General features: G+C 43.8%; 1 protein-coding gene across 1 annotated transcript in view; it reads left to right on the forward strand.

The window, feature by feature from the left end:
* The window catches only part of LOC126282679 (uncharacterized), a 34,274-nt gene extending 12,830 nt beyond the window's left edge, over positions 1-21,444 (forward strand). The window contains exons 2-3 of the mRNA XM_049982217.1: positions 4,387-4,671; positions 20,767-21,444. Coding sequence (XP_049838174.1) covers positions 4,387-4,671; positions 20,767-20,810 — 329 coding nt within the window. The 3' untranslated portion in view covers positions 20,811-21,444. The remainder of the gene's footprint in view (positions 1-4,386; positions 4,672-20,766) is intronic.
* The last annotated feature ends 698 nt before the right edge of the window (positions 21,445-22,142 follow it).

Here is a 22,142-nt window from a genome sequence, read left to right on the forward strand (position 1 = left end):
CCAGTCTAAATACAAGCTAGTAGTCTAAATGCAAGGAACTCACAAAATAACCCATTTCTTAACTGCAATCTGTGTTAATACTCGTTCGGCCCCAAGAATACTCTCCACAGTGTTTCTTGGTGTGTTTTTCACGGGCCTGTTGGTGGGTGTGTATTCATGAATTTTGTTAAGTGTAAACTTCCGCAGCCGGCAGTATCACAATTAATAAAATGTTCCGTGCTATTATGTGTTGGTCGAATCGATTTCACATTTAAACCCAACGTTTCGTCCCCATCTGCGAAGGACATTTTCAAGGGGGATCGTAGCTGCTTTGAAATGTCCGATTGATACCTCGGCTCTCTACTGACTGACGTCACCCAGTAACGAGACAGGGAATCAGACATTCAAATAATTGTGCGAATGCATGGTGTCCGTTCTTTCGGACAGGTCCGAAACACTGACACTGATTAGCCTCAATGGGCAATGAATCCACCAGATTCGGTGCGGATGTATAATTACGTCCGACGTCCTGCGGCAATGCAGGACATGGGCAGGCACTACGGATAGGTGGTGCCAGGTTTGAATGTGCGTCGATATGGAGGCGTTCCGTGATAGTCAGCGCATTTGGGATAAACACTGTGTCCAGGTGGCGCAGTGGTAAACGTAAGTGCATAGTTAGTAGCAGATCCTGGGTTTAACTTTCAGTGTGGCACACATTTTCTCTAGCCGCCACAGATGCTGCAGAAAATCCTGATGCAGCTGATATCAATAGTTCATTCCCTTTCCACGTTCACCTCCTTCAGTTTACGTAATATTCTAAAAAATCTAAGATTCCCCTTGAAAATGTCCTCCGCAGATGTGGACGAAACGTTGGGTTTTAATGTGAAATCAATTCGACCACGGCCTAATCTTTTTCAATACCACCTCTTCAGTTGTGCAGAACGAACAATTATTTATGCGGAGTCTTGCTACTATAATGATACAGTTTCTGGTACATATATATTCACGACGATAAATTTCTCCTAAATAGAATGACGCCTGTTCAGAACTTCCCCCTGTGCAGTCGTTTGGCCTCCTGTGCTCTACATCCTACTGCAACATACAAGTACTTTAAGTACTTCATGTAACGAGTAACGCTACATCTTTGACAAGCAGTGGGCGACTTCGCCGTGGACACGTCAGCCTCTTTCTAGGTAGCTCCACCAACGACGATGCAACAGACAGTTATTTGTTATGAAACAAAGCATTCCTCACACGGACTGGCCATTGAAGATCTCGTATCACCTGGAACATTCATTCCGACCACTAGTTCAGTATAGAATAATCTCACGTTAACCCTAAAAGTCGCTGTCGAAGTTCCGTGTCATGCCACCAGGAACGTACGCCGTGTTGCTTCTGACTACATAATTTACTGCCACCATTTTATTATTTCCAATTTTGACATTCATACTTGTTGCGCTGGTGATTATTTATAATCTACGCCAGTGAATAGTGTGTTGATTTGTTGTAATAGTTTTAAAATAATAATACACTACTGGCCATTAATATTGCTACACCAAGAAGAAATGCAGATGATAAACGGGTATTCATTTGACAAATATATTATATTAGAACTGACATGTGATTACATTTTCACGCAATTTGGGTGCATAGATACTGAGAAATCAGTACCCAGAGCAATCACCTCTGGCCGTAATAACGGCTTTGATACGCCTGGGCATTGAGTCAAACAGAGCTTGGATGGCGTGTTCAGGTACAGCTGCCCACTCAGCTTCCACACGATACCACAGTTCATCAAGAGTAGTGACTGGCGCATTGTGACGATCAGTTGCTCGGCCACCACTGACCAGCCGTTTTCAATTGGTGAAAGATCTGGAGAATGTGCTGGCCAAGGGAGCAGTCGAACATTTTCTGTATCCAGAAAGGCCCGTACAGGACTTGCAACATGCGGTCGTCCATTATCCTGCTAAAATGTAGGGTTTCGAAGGGATCGAATGAAGGGTAGAGCCACGGGTCGTATCACATCTGAAATGTAACGTCCACTGTTCAAAGTGCCGTCAGTGCGAAAAAGAGGTGACCGAGACGAGTAACTAATGGCACCCCATACCATCACGCCGGGTGATCGAGCACAGCGTTCCGTATTACCCTCCTGAACCCACCGATTCGATATTCTGCTAACAGTCATTTGATCTCGACCAACGCGAGCAGACATGTTACGATACGATAAACCGCAATCGCGATAAGCTAGAATCCGACTTTTATCAAAGTAGGAAACGTGATGGTACGCATTTCTCCTCCTTACACGAGGCATCGCAACAACGTTTCACCAGGAAACGCCGGTCAACTGCTGTTTGTGTATGAGAAACGTTGTAGCTATTGCCACCAGCGGCAATCTTGTGTGAATGCTCTGAAAAGCTAATCATTTGCATATCACAGCATCTTCTTCCTGTCGGTTAAATTTCGCCTCTGTAGCACGTCATCTTCGTGGTGTAGAAATTTTAATGGCTGGTAGTGTAATTTCGCGTGGGTTGACAGCTTGTTGTAGGTCTTTCAATTGGACGCCACTTCGGCGACTTGCGCGTCTCCTACCTATACCAGTTAGACAGACAGAAAAATTTCAATCGTTCGACCAGAATTCGATACCGGTACATCTGTTTTTCAAGTCAATTGCTTTACCATTAGACCACCAGGTCCAACATTGCAGTTGTGGTAAGGCTGGAGTTCTCTGAGATTTGTTGGGACCCACATTTGTACGGCAATCAGCAGTTCAGTGCAGAGGAACTAAACTGGAGCCAGTCTGTACATGGGCAGTCACTTTTATGAATCTGTTCTCTCGGAGGGCTTCAAACTGCTATCGCCCTTATATCAGCTTCCGTTGCTCACGAGGGCAACAAAAGCGACCGATTGATGACTGGAGCTCACTTCTGCGGAGGCGCCAACCGGTTGACATTCCCCTGGACGATGTACAGACCGTTGGTGACCGGCGGTGACCATACTTGATTTCTCTGTGACCACCATCACCATCAGCCATTTGACATACGTTCATTTTTTGTATGCATTACTATCTTCAACCACACGAGTACATATCCATGGTACTCTTGTGTACTATCTAAAATCTCTACCCACTTTCCATTAGATCATCATTCCCAATGTTTCATTTAATCTGGGATCCAGGAAACATACTCCATAACCTATCTGCCATTAATTGGTGAAGTAACATGTCTTGGCTACCTCCACAGTTACAACATCCACTCTGATTTGTTTCTTATCTAGTACCTGTACCTCCTAGTTGGTTCAACAAAAATCTCTCCATTGTTCGATGAACAAATCTAAATATTTGAATGGTTTTCGCATTGAGAAATCATCTCTCACCGCCGTAAGTTAAGGCTGGTAATATACGTGATAGCAAACTCTACTTTTTGGACGATTCTCAAGATTATATCTGAAAAAGTTTAGCTAATGTCCTCCAGTGCACTTTTACACTTTCGTTTTGTTTTCCAATTGTGTCACCATATGGGTCCATGACTTCATAGACGATTTGAACTGTTTTCTTTTCGATATGGTATAGTCTGATCCATGAGGTGCCTCAGATAGAATCCATTAATGTGTATTCTTCCACCATTTTCTCGGCTTAAAGTTTTGAAGAACTCCTCTGCGGCAGCTGGTATTAAGTTTCATGATGAGGACTCTCCTTTCCTTTTCTTTCAGTTTTATTCACTATACTGATAAAGTGTGATGGACGCTGTAGCATTGGTCTAAACATCTTTATTTTTAATCAATGCGTTGTTTCTGAAAATAACAAAAGACTGCAGCCAGCTAAATAAACTACTATAGACTCTAAGCAGTAGGAAGCATATGGTTAGCGAAAGAAAGATTTCGTTGAAGAGAAAATTTTACCTTATTCATGTGACATCGATTCCGAAAAATTATGTAGTTGTCAATAAATCCACGCCCCTAACATTATCAACCAAACATCCATCATCATACATTTCCTAACGTATCTTCTTGTGAAACACATCATTTCACCTCGCTTTACAATGCATGTCCTACCAACGCAGAGTTTCCACTAAAATACCAAGCAAATACACTTCCCTATCAACTCGCTAGCTGTTAATCCGTCCAACCACAGAATCTCTTGCCCAGAGCGCAGAGCGCTGTCAGCGATATTAACACAGTCTATAGCGCTGCCAACATACAAACAAGCCACTTACATTTTCAACAAATAATAGGTCCATATTGTTGTCGAAATGCGTCTCCTCATACAACATCTTGCGTGCACAACCTGACACTACTCAGAATTTCAGAGGTGTTTTCCCACAAAATGTAATCAAGAGTCGCCGATCACTGTGACGAGTCGAGGGCTACGTGACTTCCAGTGCTGTGACACCGCGCGCGTGTTGTTCACAGTGGGCGTGGCAGTGTCGCTGCCTCAGGGGCGGCAGGGCTGGTGGCCCGGGGTGCTCACCCTGCCGCCCGACCCCCCGGACAGCGCCACCACCAGCACCACGACGACGACGCCGCAGCCGCCACCGTCGCCGCCGACGCCACCCACCCCGACATCTACGGGTGCGCCGGCGTCTCCGGTGCCCTGCGACTGCCCGACGCCGCCGCAGTACAACCCCGTGTGCGGGTCTGACAACCAGACGTACACCAATCCACAGAAGGTGGAGTGCGCCAACACTTGTGGGCAGCGTGAGTATCACCAGAAGACTGGTCTAGAGGCCTCATAACAACGTGTAAATACCGAAAGGTTGTCTAATTCGAAGTTTACTATCCCCGATAAAACAGACGACATTGCAAAAAGACGAAGGAAACATATGATCATCTTGTTTCATGAATATTGCTTATTACCAAGATCTTCTTCCTCCTCTTCTTTTTGTCTGCTGCTCGTGGTCTCGCAGTCGCGTTCTCGCTTCCCGAGCACGGGGTCCCGGGTTCGATTCACGGTGGGGTCAACGATTTTCACCTCCATCGAGATGACTGGGTGTTTGTGTTGTCCTCATCATTTCATCTTCATTCATGAAAGTGGCGAGATTGCAATGAGCAAAGGTTGGGAATTTGTACCGGCGCTGAAAACTGCGCAGTTGAGCGCCCCACAAACTAAACATCATCATCGTTTTCTTTTGCAATTTCCGTATTATGCCAATTTTGGCCTGTCTGTTACGGTCTCCACCTTACTCTCTTTTCTCATTTTGTTTGCAGTTGGTCATCTCCGGATTCCTTCTTTGTAGATATTCATTCCACTCCTTTTTGTTTTCATCCAGTTTCTCTTTAACACTCCAAAATCTCAGTTTCTTTCGAATACCTTAATTTTGTATTTTATGTTTTCTTTCATTCACCACTCTAAGATATCTAATTTCTATTCTTTGTATTTGTTTTTTTTTTTTTACTTTTATTCACCTCCCTCGGTTCTTTTGCGTATAATAGGTTTACAATGTGACTTTTTAAAAAATTTAAGTCGCGTGTCATCCTGTATCTTATGCTTTGAAGTTCTACGTATTGATTGTTCCACAGATACTTCCAAATCTATTCAATTTGATCTGCATATCTTCTTCAATTCATACGATATTCATCCACGATAGTTAAAATATTTGACTTTTTAATTTTTTTTCATTAACTGCTTTATTAATTCTGATTGCATATTTTCCACAAAATGCCTTTTACTTATGTTTACTAGATTTTTATATTATATTCTGTACATATTTTACATAATACCTAAATAAAGCAGTAATTTTAGCATTACCAAGATATTGAGTTGGACCCCAGTGTTCATCCTAAGGTTCATTTGCGATCTGGAACGTCATTGTAAATATTGAATTGCGTATTGCATAGCATAGGCCTTTCTATCGGTTCCGTACATATACACAAATGGCCATTAGAATTGCTGCACCACGAAGATGACGTGCTATAGACGCAAAATTGAACCGACAGGTAGAAGATGCTCTGATATGCAAATGATTAGCTTTTCAGAACATTCACACAAGGTTGGCGCCGGTCGCGACACCTACAACTTGCTGACACGATGAAAGTTTCCAACCGATTTCTCATACACAAACAGCAGTTGACCAGCGTTGCCTGGTGAAACGTTGTTGTGATGCCTCGTGTAAGGAGGACTTTGATAAAGGTCGGATTGTAGCCTATCGCGATTGCGGTTTATCATATCGCGACATTTCTCCTCGCGTTGGTCGAGATCCAATGGCTGTTAGCAGAATATGGAATCGGTGGATTCAGGAGGGTAATACGGAACGCCTTGCTGGATCCCAACGGCCTCGTATCACTAGCAGTCGAGATGACAGGCATCTTATCCGCATGGTTGTAACGCAACGTGCAGTCACGTCTCGATCCCAGAATCAACATATGGGGACGTTTGCAAGACAACAACCATCTATATGAACAGTTCAAAGACGTTTGCAGCAGCATGGACTATCAGCTCGGAGACCATGGCTGCGGTTACCCTTGACGCTGCATCACAGACAGGAGCGCCTTCGATGATGTACTCAACGACGAACCTGGGTGCACGAATGGCAAAACGTCATTTTTTCTGATGAATCCAGGTTCTGTTTACAGCATCATGATGGTCGAATCCGTGTTTGGCGACATCACGGTGAACTCACATTGGAAGCGTGTATTCGTCATCGCCATACTGGCGTATCCCCCTGCGTGATGGTATGGGGTGCCATTGGTTACACGTCTCGGTCACCTCTTGTTTTCAATGACGGCACTTTGAACCGTGGACGTTACATTTCATGTGTTACGGACTGTGGCTCTACCGTTCATTCGATCCCTGCGAAACCCCACATTTCAGCAGGATAATGCACGACCGCATGTTGCTGGGTTCGCACGGGCCTTTCTGGATACAGAAATTATTCGACTGATGCCCTATCCATCACATTCTTCAGATCTCTCACTAATTGAAAACGACTGGTCAATGATGACTGAGCAAGTGGCTCGTCACAATACACCAGTCACTACTCTTGATGAACTGTGTTATGATGACGCTGCATGGGCAGCTGTACCTATACACGCCATCCAAGCTCTGTTTGACTCAATGCCCAGGTTTAACAAGGCCGTTATTACTGCCAGAGGTGGTTGTTCTGGGTACTGGTTTCTCAGAATCTATGCACCGAAATTGTGTGAAAATGTAATCACATGTGAGTTCTAGTATAATATATTTGTCAAATGAATAACCGTTTATCATCTGCATTTCTTCTTGGTGTAGGAATTTTAATGGCTAGTAGTGTACCTTCTATATGTAAGATCACTGATTGTTCTTTACACCAACTTTAGACAGCTGATGTAAGCTATATCGGATAATTTATGTCCTCGTTATTCTCCATAACGTTTCTGTATCCACATTATCGGTTGCCCCATCAAAATCTGTAAAAGCATTGCGTCTCTCTTTCTTATACTCTCTCTGCTTTTCAGTAAGCTGTCGTAAAATAAAAATTTCATCGGTCGTTGATTATGCTTTTCTAAATCCGACCTGTTTTTTCATAAGTAAAGACCCTGCCATTTTTTCAGCCTTATGTTTAATATTTTTGCATAAAATTTATATGCCGTTTCAAGTAAGTTTATCCCTGTGTAGTTTTCACGTATACTTTTTTCTCTTTTCTTACATATCGATTTTACTTTCTTTTTCTTCCAATTCCCTGGTACGCGTTTTTGCTTCCAGCATATATGAAACATATACAACAATTTAAGTTGTAATGATTACCCTCAACTCTCCATTAATTCGATAAAAATCTGTTACTCTTTAGTTTTTTGTAGTAATTCTCTTATTATTAGGTCATCTAGACATTTTACTACTATTTCTGTATACTTTTCTTGTTTCTTTGCCATCTCAGTATCATACCAGAGGTTTTTGTAGTACTTAATCCACTCTTCTTACATAATATTATTTAGATTATTTGTATACTTTTCTGTTTTATTTAATGTTTTCAAGTTCTTATTTGTTATCTACTGGTGATCGTGAATATCATGTTCTGTGTTACTAATGTTCTTGCCTCAGGTTGCTGGTGGGACCTCTTACGTATTGCAGAGGGCAAAATAAGGTTATGCTACGGACGTACAGATAACAGATTATGATTTCACCCTTTTCTGATTCCATAATAAATTTCATGCTGATGTAGAGAGTGTGCAGACGTCTTAGGAAGTCACCGAGCCGTTCTCTACCATAGCTCCACACTACGAATATATCAATGTAATGATACCACACCTTGAGTTTACAAAATTTCAAGCCCTTTGGCTGTCTTGCAAATGCTGTATGAAGAAAATGACACCCGCCAAAATGGATTACCCATGGCGATACCTTTCAGACGTTCGTATAAGCACCCATTCCATATGTATCAGCTCTTGGTAAGACAGGATGAAGCAGCTTGGTTATGTCCAGTGAGAAAATGGAACCGACTTGCTTCAGAGAGTCTTTATGTGCCAAACTGGTAAAAGAAGAAACAACATCTGACCAGAATGTCGTTTGGTCAAGTTTTGGTTCCTTCAGCTTTTCAGTGATGCGTCTAGAGTCCTTAATGTCTGTGCCGGCCGGTTTTCAGTTTCGGCTGAAGCAGAGGGGCCACGTGTTTTGCCAGTTTGCACGTTAGTGGGCCAGTAGCGCTTACTCCGGTGTTTGCAAATTTCTCCGTGGAGAATTTCGCAAAATAGATACAGATCTGGGAAGGTGAAAACTAGGTGTATCTCTTTCTCTACGAGGCCCATGAGGTAGAACAAGAAAGCTCACGTTTAATTTCTTGCAGCTCATTTCCGTGTGAAGCAAGGAGAATATTTCTTGTTAAGCAAAATGGTTTTGATACATATAAATTTCAATTAATTATTCGTGTGTTTAAGAAATTAAGTGCAAAATGGAAAACCAACAGCTACTTGAATTTCCCTGTTGTTGTGAATTCCATCTCCATTTGTCTGTGAGACCATCACTCACGGTTATGCGCAATTGATACTTTAGTTTTTATCGCCGTAAGTGAATATGCGATGGCGTGATAGATAACACTCGCTGTCTGAGGAAATAATACGTGTCTGAGTTATCAGTATGCGGTGCTGTTACCTGTGTTGCAATTGGACGTTTCTAGTTACTTACGTGATAACTTCTGAAACATGTCAAGACGCGTGTAATGCTAAGAATTATTTTTGTCCGGTGTTTGTTTTCTATCTTGCCACTCATGTTACGCATTACTCTGATTCATTCGTCTGACGGCTGATGTATTTACTGTGTAGTACACGAAATTATATTCAAGCGAAACTCCAACTGCAATGCAGGGAATGGAGTATGTTGTAGAAATGATTTTTAACTTACGAACATTTTACACATGCTCTTGTCGCATTAGAAGTCTATCCTACTTTGTCATGTGGAATAAACGTGGTGCTCAGCCACTGAGTGCATCAAGAAATATATCCGTGTTAGGGCAAGCGACCATTCACGATAAGTTGTTCCAAGGGCTGTCATATTTTTGTTTTAAAAAGTCATTGGAACGCACTGGATATGATGTTGATAGCTAGTCGCCTCTCGGTGAGCCCACAGGTCTGCAGTACCCGATTGAGGTGAGAACTTTACGAGGTGTTGGAATCGTTTTGGAGAAATATTGATCCATGCATCTAACAGTGGCACACACAGTTGTTCTTGGGTAGTTGGTGCTGGATTCATTGCGAGTACACGGGCATCTACAGCATCCTAAAATCTCTGTTTGGTTAAGATCGTGCGATCTGTGGGGCCAGCCATGGTTTTGAATTCATTAGAGTAGTCGTCAAACTACAGCGAGAAGCCAAAGAGCGTTGACAAGTCGTTTCGTCCTGATGAAACTTGGTGGTTCTGTCAACGGCATCAAATACTAGAAAAGGAAGCAAATGGTGTACAAAAATGTAGGAGAAGTTCTGTAACTTGCGAGACTTCTCAGACTTTCACTTCTCTGTGATAAAAATTTAGTATGTTTTGTTATTACACTTTTAAAAAATGGCATTCACTTTTGATATGCTATAGACGTTTTCTGAAATTTAAAAAAAATTCTCCGGAAATTTCAGGTTGTTTCTAAATAATAAAACATGTTACGAGGTACATCATGGTCATATACCTAACTATTCTATTGACATTTACAAAGTGTAAGAATCAAGAAAATCTTGTTACTATGGTAATTAACAGCCTATCTGTTAAATTACTACTCTACTAGACACCAATAATGAGTGAGTCAAATCAAATTGCACTGAAGTGACAGAAGTCAGGGGATAGCGATATGTGCCTATACGGAGGCCATTAGTATCACGTACACAAGCTATCAAAGGGCAGGTGTCATTTGTACTCAGGTGATTCATAGGAAAAGGTGTCTGAAGTCATCATGCTTGCCCGACGGGAGTTAACAGGCTTTGAGCGCGGAATGGTAGTTGGAGCTAGACGCATGGGGCATTCCATTTCGGAAACCGTTAGGGAATTCTCTATCCCGAGAAACGCAGTGTCAAGAGTGTGGCGAGAATACCATATATTAGGCCTTACCTCGTGACGCAGACAACGCACTGGCTGATGACTTTCACTTACAGACAGAGAGCAACAGCGTTTGTGTTGAGTCGTTAGTGTTAACGGACAAGGAACATTGCGTGAAAGTACCACGTAAATCAATTTAGGACTTACGACGAACGTATCGGTTACGGCAGTGCGGCGAAATTTGGCGTTAATGGGCTATGGCAGCAAATGACCAACGCGTCTTTGCCAACAGCACGACATCGCCTGCAGCGACTCTCATGGGCTTCTTGACCTCGTCCGTGAGAGTAGGGCAACTAGAAAACCGTGGCCTGGTGAGATAGTTCCCGATTTTAGATGATAAGAGCTGATAGTAGGATACAGTGGCGCAGGCCCGACGAAGCCAAGTATCAAACTTGTCAACGAGGCACTGTGCAAACTGGTGGTGCATCCTTAATGGTGTGGGCTGTGTTTACATGGAATCGACTGGGTCCTCTCTTCCAACAGACCCGATCATTCACTGGAAAAGGTAAATGTTCGGCTGCTTGGAGACTATTTTCAGCCATTCATGGACTTCATGTTCCCAAACATGTCACTGGGTCACAATTGTTCGCAATTGGTTGGATAAACATTGTGGACAATTCGATAATCATATTGCCCGAAATGAATCCTACAGAACATTTATGGGCCATAATCGACACGCCATTTCGTGTACAAAATCCTGCATGGATCAATATTTCTCCAAAACGATTCCAGCACCTCGTAACGTTGTCGCCTCAATCGCTTTCGCAATTGTGTACGGCTGTAGAGGCAGCATGGCTTAGTATGTCTGCAGGGGATTTCCAACGACTTGTCGAGTCCATGCAGCGTCGACCTAATGCATTACAACAGGCAAAGTGAGGTCCGACGCAAGATTTCATGACTTGTCACCTCAGAGTTAGGAGCAGTACTACAGAAAACAAGTGAAAGGCAATTGTTTTTTGAAATTAAAGCAACCGGAAACTAGTACAAATTTCCATTTTCAAGACAGGTAAAATTGTTGAGGCATTAACGAAATCGCTTTAATTTGCAAATATCACATGTTCCATGGCAAAGGCCTTGCCCTGCTTCAACATGTAACACAGTCCATGACCGACGAAGTATAACTTTACCGTCCACATGTTATCTAACTAGTTTTGGAAATAAGTAGAATTTACTTTGCTTGCCATAAAATTTTATAGCTGGAGAACTGACGACATATTACAAACAGCTTTAGTATAATATAAAGCTCTTAAATGTGTAAAACTCGAAATATTTACAAGTGCTACGCAAAACAAAACCTCGCGAACAGCAACAGCAAAATCTGCAGAACACAGTGGAAACTGCTATGGTAGAGTCTAATGCACATTCCTTCATGTGATTCTAAAATCAGTCACGAGGCTGTAGTACCAACCAAAAACCATCATGTATTCCTAGGTACACTGTCTAGGTACAACACTTCCCCCCAATATAAAATTTGCATCTGTCATTGATTCGTGGTGCCGGATAATGGAGCCCAATTGCGATCATATGAAAAAAGGCCAGGCCCTAACTGAGCCAACCTCGGGTGGACACAACCTTACAAACTGATCAGCCAGAACATTATGACCACCTACGTAATAGCCGGTATATCCACCTTCGGCACGAATAACACTGGCCACGCGTCGTGGCATGGAAGGAATGAGGAATCCGTAGGTCTCTGGGGGGATTTGACACCACATCTGCATACACAAATGACATAATTCCCGTAAATTCCGGATAGGGGAGCGATGACGTTTGACGTTACGTTCAATCACATCCCAGATGTGTTCGACCAGCTTCAGATCTCGTAAACTGGGGGCCAGCACATTAGTTGCGGCTCGCCACTGCGTCTTCGAACCACTCTGCCCCACTCCTGGATTTGCGATATGGCACATTATCTTGATGAAAAATGCCACTGTAGCCAGGAAACATGATCGTCATCAAGGGGTGTACGTGGCCCTCAACCAGTGCACGATAGTCCTTGGCTATCACGGTGCCTTGCACGGGCTCCAGTGTACCCATGGGTTCCCAAATGAACTTTCCCAGAGCATAATGGAGCCGCCGGCAGCTTGTCTTCGTTCAGCAGGAGCTGTTTCGTGGAATACGACGGATTCGCCCCCTCCCCTTGGCATGATGAAGTAGGTATTGTTATTCATCAGACCATGCAACGCTCTGCCACTGCGCCATCGTCCTTTGCCGATAGTCATGTACCCACTTAAGTCGTAGTCGCAGATGCCATGATGTTAACATTGGCACATGCATGAATCGCCTGCTGCACTGGCCCATCGTTAGGAGTTTTCGGTGCACTATGAGTTCAGTCACTTGTACTCTGCCCATCATTAAAGTCTGATGTTAGCTCCGCCATAGTTCGCCGCCTGTCCTGTTTTATCAATCTGCCCAGCCTACGACGTCCGACATCTGAAATGAGGGGTGGCGTCCCAACCCCATGACGTCTGGACGTGGTTTCACCTGGGTTTCGGCACGTGTTGAAGACACTCACCACATCACTCATCGAACACGCAAAAAGTTGTGCAACTTTGAAATGATCGTTCCGGACCATCACAATCTGCCCTCTGTCACACTCACTCTGCCTTACCCATTCTCCACATGGAGAGCGCGCCCGCTGATGGTTCATGCACTGCGTGTCTGTCTGACCTGCAGTCGTTCCTCATCAGATGGCGCTGTTGTCACCTGGACGGGTTTATGTCGATAGTAGTTCGGTGTCAAAGTGTTCTGGCCGATAAGTGAAGACATGCTGGAACCATTGTTACATGCGGAATTCACTCAATACAACCTGTGGCTGACTTATATTCTTCAGGCGATTACTATTCCTGGGGAGATATGGCTTGTCGATCAGTTGGAACCTAGGCACACACAATATAGGTTATCCGCCGATGGAGACACCACACGAATGCTGTTTTTTTGTTGTGGTTTTCAGTCCTGAGACTGGTTTGATGCAGGTCTCCATGCTACTCTATCCTGTGCAAGCTGCTTCATCTCACAGTACGTACTGCAGCCTACATCCTTCTGAATCTGCTTGGTGTATTCATCTCTTGGTCTCCCTCTACGATTTTGATCCTCCACATGGCCCTCCAATGCTACATTGGTGATCCCTTGATGCCTCAGAACGTGTCTTACCAACCGATCCCTTCTGCTAGTCAAGTTGTGCCACAAACTCCTCTTCTCCCCAATGCTATTCAGTACCTCCTCATTAGTTATGTGACCTAGCCATCTAATCTTCAGCATTTTTCTGTAGCACCACGTTTGGAAAGCTTCTATTCTCTTTCTGCACAAACTACTTATCGTCCACATTTCACTTCCATACATGGCTACACTCCGTAACTTTCAGAAACGACTTCCTGACACTTGAATCTATACACGATGTTAACAAATTTCTCTTCTTCAGAAACGCTTTCCTTGCCATTGCCTGTCTACATTTTATATACTCTCTACTTCGACCATCATCAGTTATTTTGCTCCCCAAATAGCAAAACTCCTTTACTACTTTAAGTGTCTCATTTCCTAATTTAGTTCAGCATCACCCGAGTTAACTCGACCACATTCCATTATCCTCGTTTTGCTTTTGTTGATGTTCATCTTATACCTTCCTTTCAAGACACTGTACATTACGTTCAACTGCTCTTCCAAGTGCTTTATTGTCTCTGACAGAATTACAATGTCATCGGCGAACCTTAAAATTTTAGCTTCTTCTCCATGGATTTTAATACATAATCCGAATTTTTCTTTTGATTCCCTTACGGCTTGCTCAATATACAGATTGAATAACATCGGAGGGAGGCTACAACCCTGTCTCACTCCCTTCCCAACCACTGCATCGCTTTCGTGCCCCTCTACTCTTATAACTGCCATCTGGTTTCTGTACAAATTGTAAATAGACTTTCGCTCCCTGTACCTTACCCCTGCCACCTTTAGAGTTTGAAAGAGAGTATTCCAGTCAACATTGTCATAAGCTTTCTCTAAGTCTACAAATGCTAGAAACGTAGGTTTGCCTTTTCTTAATCTTTCTTCTAAGATAAGTCGTAAGGTCTGTATTGCCTAACGTGTTCCTGCATTTCTACGGAATCCAAACTGATGTTCCCTGAGGTCGGCTTCTACCAGTTGTTCCATTCGTCTGTAAAGAATTCGTGTTAGTATTTTGTAGCCGTGACTTATTAAACTGATAGTTTGGTAATTTTCACGTCTGTCAACACCTGCTTTCTTTGGTATTGGAATTACTATATTCTTCTTGAAGTCTGAGGTTATTTCGCCTGTCTCATACATTTTGCTCACCAGATGGTAGAGTTTTGTCAGGACTGGCTCTCCCAAGGCTGTCAGTAGTTCTAATGGAATGTTGTCTACTGCAAGGACCAAATAATTATCTTCGTGTAACTACTATCTCACAATAATAACGTAGACCTGAATTAATAAGTTTGCTTGACTGCACACAAATTGGCGAATATTATGATTCTTGAGTAAAAATCTCCACTTTGTATGAGTACTTACTTTGCAAAAAGAATAAATGAACTGTTATTTGCGAAAGAATGCCTTCAGTCCTCTATCCAGGCTGACTCTAATAAATTCAACTGCAGTCCACTCGTAGGACATCACTACAGTTGAATGGACTAAAAGATGAAGACTCAAACTAAAAAATCACTTTCAACAAAAATTGAAATTCACAGCACTGCATTTCGTCGTTATACATGTAGTCTGGAGCCACTTAGAATCTCAACTAGCCTTCAAGAATAACTGCAACATTTAGTTTGCACGATACAGGCATCACATAATCACAAACAGACCAGGGCAGAACTTTGTTTTTAACATTTTTCGTAGTGTCCATGTGCGCCGGCAGGGGTATGTGCTCTTTGGCCACGCTGTTAACCACCAGTATCTCAGTTCACCGATCGTTTTACCAGCAGCGGCTCTCCGTGGAGGTGGAGACACCCAGCTTCAAAGCAATGCCTTCGCCAGTCTGCTCCGAGCAGTTGGGGCATCAGTTCGATGTGTCCACGGCCCCCTGTTTAGCGCCTGTGCCACGAAGCACTATGGAATCTTCACTCGAGAAACGTAGTGTGATAAAAAGTTTGTGCGAAACTGAACAAATGACTTGCAGACATCCAACAATTGATTGTGACAGCTTACTGGGACAGTGCTCTATCGTATTCGCAAGTTCCGATGTGGCTGAAGGCATTTAAGGAAGGATTAGAAGCGGTGGTGGACAAACCCTGCGCACAACCGACTACAATTTGACGCCGTTGTGCGATGTGATAAATGTCGACCGCCCGTTGAGTGTCCAAATGTTTGCAGAAAGTCTCAACATTCTGAAAACCGTTGTACAGGGACTTGTGACAGGCAAATTACACATGAATAAGTAGTTTGCCAAGATAGTTCAGAGCTTTTCACGGATGTAGAATCAAGGAACATATTTTGTGTTCAGACATAATGACCTTTCTACACTCTGAGAAGATCATCTCCAAAAACCAGCACGATTTTAGGAAACAGCGGTCTTGCTAGACACAGCTGACCCTCTTTGTGCCTTATATACAAGAGGCTCTAGATACCGGCTCACAGGTTGATGCCATATTTCTCGACTTTCGAAAGGCGTTCGACTCAGTTACGCACTGTCGGTTGCTACAAAAAGTGCACGCTTACGGTCTATCGAATGACATATGCGGTTGGATATAAAGTTTTCTAACAGACAGGGAGCAGTACGTCGACCTGAACGGGGTAACTTCAACAGAAACAAGAGTAACTTCAGGTGTGCCCCAGGGCAACGTGATAGGTCCTCTGCTTTTCACTATTTACATAAACGATCTGGTTGATGGTATTGACAGCGGCCTTAGACTGTGTGCCGATGTTGCTGTAGTCTACAGGAAAGTAGTATCACAGGAAAGTTGTGAACAAATCAATGAGGATTTGCAGAAAATAAATGTGTGATGTAATGACTGACAGTTATCTCTCAATATTACTAAGTGTAATATACTGCGTATAACAAGGCGAAAATCCCCATTAATGTAAGAGTACAAAATAAATGATGAGTCTTTGGAAACGGTAACATCAGTCAAGTATCTGGGTGTGACTATACGAAATGATCTCAAATGGAATGATCATATTACACAAGTAACGGATAAGGCGAACACTAGATTGCGGTTTATTGGTAGAATCCTGAAGCGATGCAGTCCTTCAGCAAAGGAAACAGCTAGTTCGTCCAGTCTTAGAGAATTGTTCGTCTGTATGGGACCCTTACCAGTTGGGTCTGATTCAAGAGATTGAGAAGGTCAAAAGAAGAGCGGCAATATTCGTGATTAGTACATTTAGCCATCGCGAGAGCATTACAAATTTCATAGAAAGTTAGAAGTGGGACACATTTGCAGATAGACGCCGCGCTAAACAGAAGGGGCTGCTCTCTAAATTCCGAAATCTAAACTTCACCGAGGATGAAGAGCATATATTATTACCACCAACTTTCAAATCGCGTGATGATCACCATTCAAAGATAAGGGAAATAAGAGCTCGTACTGAGGCGTCCAGACAGTCGTTTATCCCTCGCGCAATCCGCGAGTGGAACAGAGGGGGGGAAATATGACTTTGGCGCGAATTGTGCCCTCCGCCACACACCGCTTGGTGGCTAGCGGATTATATATGTAGATGTAGACGATCAGAAGAATCACCGGGTGATTGTTGCGACTAAATTTCTCGAATGCATGTTAACTGAGCTTCTGTCATGGCCAATGGCACTACCGGGGATGAAACATGGTGTTTCGAGCATGAGCCAGAAAGCAAACGTCAAAACTGCAAGTGGCACACCTCTGCATCCCCAGAACTTTGAGAAAAGCAAGGAGGAGCAAGTCGAAAGTGAAGACGACGTTGACTGCCTTTTCGACGCCAAACGTGTGGTCCACACATAGTTTATTCCTCAAGGCCATATCTTGAACGTAGAATATTATGTTGATGTGCTGGAAACAATGAAGATTTCCCGGGTGAGAAAACTGCCACTATCTGGGAGCTCCACAGCGGCAACTCTCCATGCCACAACACTTTTTGCATCCCCGAGTACCTGGCGAAGCACAGTTTGGCAACGCTGACGCAACCCCTCTATACGATGCAGACATAGCTCTGGCCCACTTCTATCTCTTCCCGAGGACACAGAATGTCCTGAAAGTAATCAGTTTTGGATACATTGAAGCCGTCCAAGGCACCGTGACTAGAGGTCTCGGCGAGGTCACCGTTGAAGCCTTCCAGGACGCGTACAGTGAGTGGCAAAGGCGCTGGAAAAATTGTGTAGCTGCCGAAAGGAACTATTTGAAGAGCGTTAAACGTTTGCAACGGTTTCTACAGTAAATCTATTGGTTAAAAAATAGCGTAACTTTCTGGACACACCCCGTATCAATTCATGGAAAATGCCCCCTTGTCTAGACAGAAGTTACCCTCTCCGCTATGTGAATTCCCATCATCGTGTGCCTACACCGAGTGATCTCAGGGTAAGGCAATTTAAGAGGTCCGATTTAAGCGGTCTCTCACAAATTGAAACTGAAGTTCACTGGGCCACATGACAGCCACCACTATTCCACAGTCTAGTGCCGTCGTTCGCGGACCCTCCCTATCGATATACGAGCGAAGGAGGGAAGATGGTCATCGACTGCTGAAGCTTAAACGCTGCATTTGTCTCCGTACACTCCTGGCAGAATTGATTTCCCCGAGGCTGCACAGCCCGGTCGACATCGATCTGACGCACAGCAGACTGTCGATCATGTCGCATTGTTTTGCGGAGACGACCTGGCGTACGTTCGTCAAACTCCTGTGGTCCTCCAGTGCGGCTATTTACGCGTGTGGAAACGTTGTCTCTGATACACTGTACTCGTACTTGCACCCTGGACATCCTGACGTTATAAAATGAAATTCTTTGGTAATTTTCGATAAGCTACGACTTGCGCCTATTATCATCCCACCGTCAAAGTCGGATAACTCGTGCTGACATGTTCAGTACGTACACATCCGTAAAAGAATCTACACACGCTCCATGCTCCGCATCTATCCGTTACATTCAGGTTACGTACAGAGCACATCTCATAGAATTTGTATCACTTATTTCATGATTAAAGAAAATACACACACATAAGAAAAGGGTTGCATCACCTCGGTTCCGTGAGTTCCGGAACCTGTACAGAAAATTGGAATAGAGATCAACATAAACATCATTTCCGCCCTTTTTATTGCTCATGAAAACCACACATAGCATGTTGTACAACCATACAGCGACACCTTCAGAGGTGCTGGCGATTCGACGTAGATCCCTCAGAGTGGTTGGTGGGTCACGTCGTCCATAAACAGCCCTTTTCAGTCTATCCCAGGCGTCTACCTGGAGAACATGCTGGCCACTCTAGTCGAGCGATGTCGCTATCCTGAAGGAAGTCATTCACAAGATGTGCACGATGAAGACGAATGCCTCTCCATTATGCTGCCGATATGGTTGCACTATCGGTCGGAGGATGGCCTTCACGTATCGTACAGCCGTTACGGCGCCGTCCATGACCACCTGCGGCGTACGTCGGCCCACATAATGCCACCCCAAAACAGCAGGGTACCTCCACCTTACTGGACAGTGTGTCTAAGGCGTTCAGCCTGAACGGGTTGCCTCCAAACACGTCTCCGACGATTGTCTGGTTGAAGGCACATGCGACACTCATCGGCGAAGAGAACGTGATGCCAATCCTGAGCGGTCCATTCGGCGTGTTGTTGGTCCCATCTGTTCCGCGACCGCGCTACATGGTGTCAAGGTTGCAAATATGGATCTCGCATTGGACGTCGGGAGTGAAGATGTGTATCACGCACCCTATTACGCACAGTTTGAGTCATAACACGACGTCCTGTGGCTGCACGAAAAGCATCATTCAACATGGTGGGGTTGCTGTCATCGTTCCTCCGAACCATAATCCGTAGGTAGCGTCCTGCACTGCAGTAGTAGCGCTTGGGCAGTCTGAGCGAGCCATGTCATCGACAGTTCCTGTCTCTCTGCGTCTTCGACATCGCTATTGTTCACTCAGAGATGCCTGGTCGCTTCCTTTGTCGAGAGCCCTTCCTGGCACAAAGTAACAATGCGGACGCGATTGAATCGCGGTATTGACCGTCTAGTCATGGCTAAACTACAAACAACACTTGCCATGTACCTCCTTCCTAGTGGAATGACTGGAACTCATCATCTATCGGACCCCCTCCGTCCAATTGACGCTGCTCATGCATGGTTATTTACATCTTTGGACGGGTTTAGTGACGTCTCTGAAGAGTCAGAGGGACTGTGTCTGTGATACAATATTCACAGTCTACGTCTATCTTCAGGAGTTCTGGGAACCGGGGTGATGGAAAACTTTCCTTGATGTGTATGTATTTGTAGCTTAATCAAAAGGAACGAATTATCAGCTCGTGCAGCATATGTTAACTTGCAACAAAACGAATCTGTATAAAAACGTTGAATGGCGGGATAACGAGCTACTTTCTTCAAATCCTTTCTGCTCTGACACAAGCGCGTCTAGAATCAGTGCACTTGATACAGATTCGTGCTATCAGGATTAAAAGAGTAATAGGTATCTACATGCGATGGCGATACATCTTGGCCATCCCTCTCAACTTTCCGAGGTTTTCCACCTGTGGTTGATAGAGATGGATAACTGGTGACTGGAGCGAGGGGTTGGGGGGGGGGGGGGGGGGGGAGTGGAGTAAAATCTGCTAAGGTCCTGATATATAATAAAAATAGTTGAGGAGCCAGAAAACCATTCTATTTCTTTATCATTCTGCACCAGAAAGGGAGTAGTATCAAGTCAGATTTAGAGGATAATTGAGAGAAAATCCAATTACGATTCACTACAGAATTGATCACATTACTGCAGTGCAATGATTGTCCCTATTATCACTTGTTATCTTTCCCAACACCAGTGCCTCACAGGCAAGGCATTTTACTCGTTGTTAAATTAAGACGCCATCAGGAAGAAGAGTAGAAGTATGTGACTGGGGATGTGTGGGACAAGTCAAAAAATTCAGGGTAATTAGAGTCCAGTAACCTTTCATTCTCTATGGTCCTATTTACTACTGCTCTCTTAAAATTGCATTGGACTCTATTTAATATGTGGTATGGTGTCTGTAAATCTCAGAAAAATATGATAACGAATTCTGAAAGGAATCCGCGACCGGATCTTCTCCCGAGGAGCTGGTCTGCAATGGACCTTTCTAGACTAGATGTAAACTCCACGAAACGAATAAAAGTAGATGTTACGTAATGCACTTGACTGTCTTTGTTGCAGGCGTGACTATCCTGTACCTGGGAACATGCCAGCTGAGGAGGTAGTAAACTCCGTCTGAAGGAGAGTTGGCTCTGGCTGAAGTCTGCTTCTGCAGTCGTCTGTCTGTGCTACATCTTCTCCGCCTTCTCGGTGCTGGCACTGCGCAGCTGATTCAACACAATGTTCATTTAAGATGCTACGAACTGCACCACGAAAATTACAAAGTTGCTTTTTGACAACCAAGGTGGCCGCTGTGGCCGAGCGGTTCTAGACACTTCAGTCCGGAACTGCGCTGCAGCTACGGACGCAGTTTCGAATCCTATATCGGGCATGTATGTGTGTGATGTCCTTAGTTTAGTTAGGTTTCAGTGGTTCTAAGTCTAGGGGACTGATGACCTCAGATGTTAAGTCCCATGGTGCTTAGAGCCATTTAACTAGTTGACAACCAAAAATCAATTCTGAAATTAACAGTTTCATGGCATGTTTCACTATATAACAAGAAAAATGAATCCTTACTAAAGTAACAGATATTTAAAAAAATAACGAAAAATTAATAACAGTGATAAGAAGTAGTAGGTACCTTTTCCCTAAGTTCACTCGTAATTCTGAAGTTATTTCATTATTATGTTTTACTGAATAATGATCGCCGTAAGTGATGCGTTTGTTCCTATTTTTGTTAATAAATACTTTCCACCAGTTTGCAGTGAGAATTTATTTTGTGCTTTACACAAACTTTTGATGAATTGATACTTATTTATTTATCTATGTTTTTGGTTCCATACAATCGTAATACCATATGTATACCCGTTAACCCTGTTTCATGTTCACAAAAATCCTCCTCCTTTCCTGACAAGTGAATGACGTTATACGGGATGTGAAGGGAAAGTACACTACTGGTCATTAAAATTGCTACACAAATAAGAAATGGAGACGATAAACGGGTACTCATTGGACAAATATATTATACTAGAACTCACATGTGACTACATTTTCACGCAATTTGGGTTCATAGATCCTGAGAAATCAGTACCCAGAATAACCACCTCTGCCCGTAATAACGGCCTTGATACACCTGGGCATTGAGTCAAACAGAGCTTGGATGGCGTGTACAGGTACAGCTGCCCATGCAGCTTCAACACGATAACACAGATCATCAAGAGTAGTAACTGGCGTATTGTGGCGAGCCAGTTGCTCGGCCGCCATTGACCAGACGTTTTCAATTGCTGAGAGATATGGAGAACGTGCTGGCCAGGGCAGTAGCCGAACATTTTCTGTATCCAGAAAGGCCAGTACAGGGCCTGCAACATGCGGTCGTGCAATATCCTGCTGAAATGTGGGGTTTCTCAGGGATCGATTGAAGGGTAGAGCCACGGGTCGTAACACGTATGAAATTTAAC

Source organism: Schistocerca gregaria, chromosome 1 (genome assembly GCF_023897955.1).
Source record: "Schistocerca gregaria isolate iqSchGreg1 chromosome 1, iqSchGreg1.2, whole genome shotgun sequence".
NCBI classification, from domain to species: domain Eukaryota; kingdom Metazoa; phylum Arthropoda; class Insecta; order Orthoptera; family Acrididae; genus Schistocerca; species Schistocerca gregaria.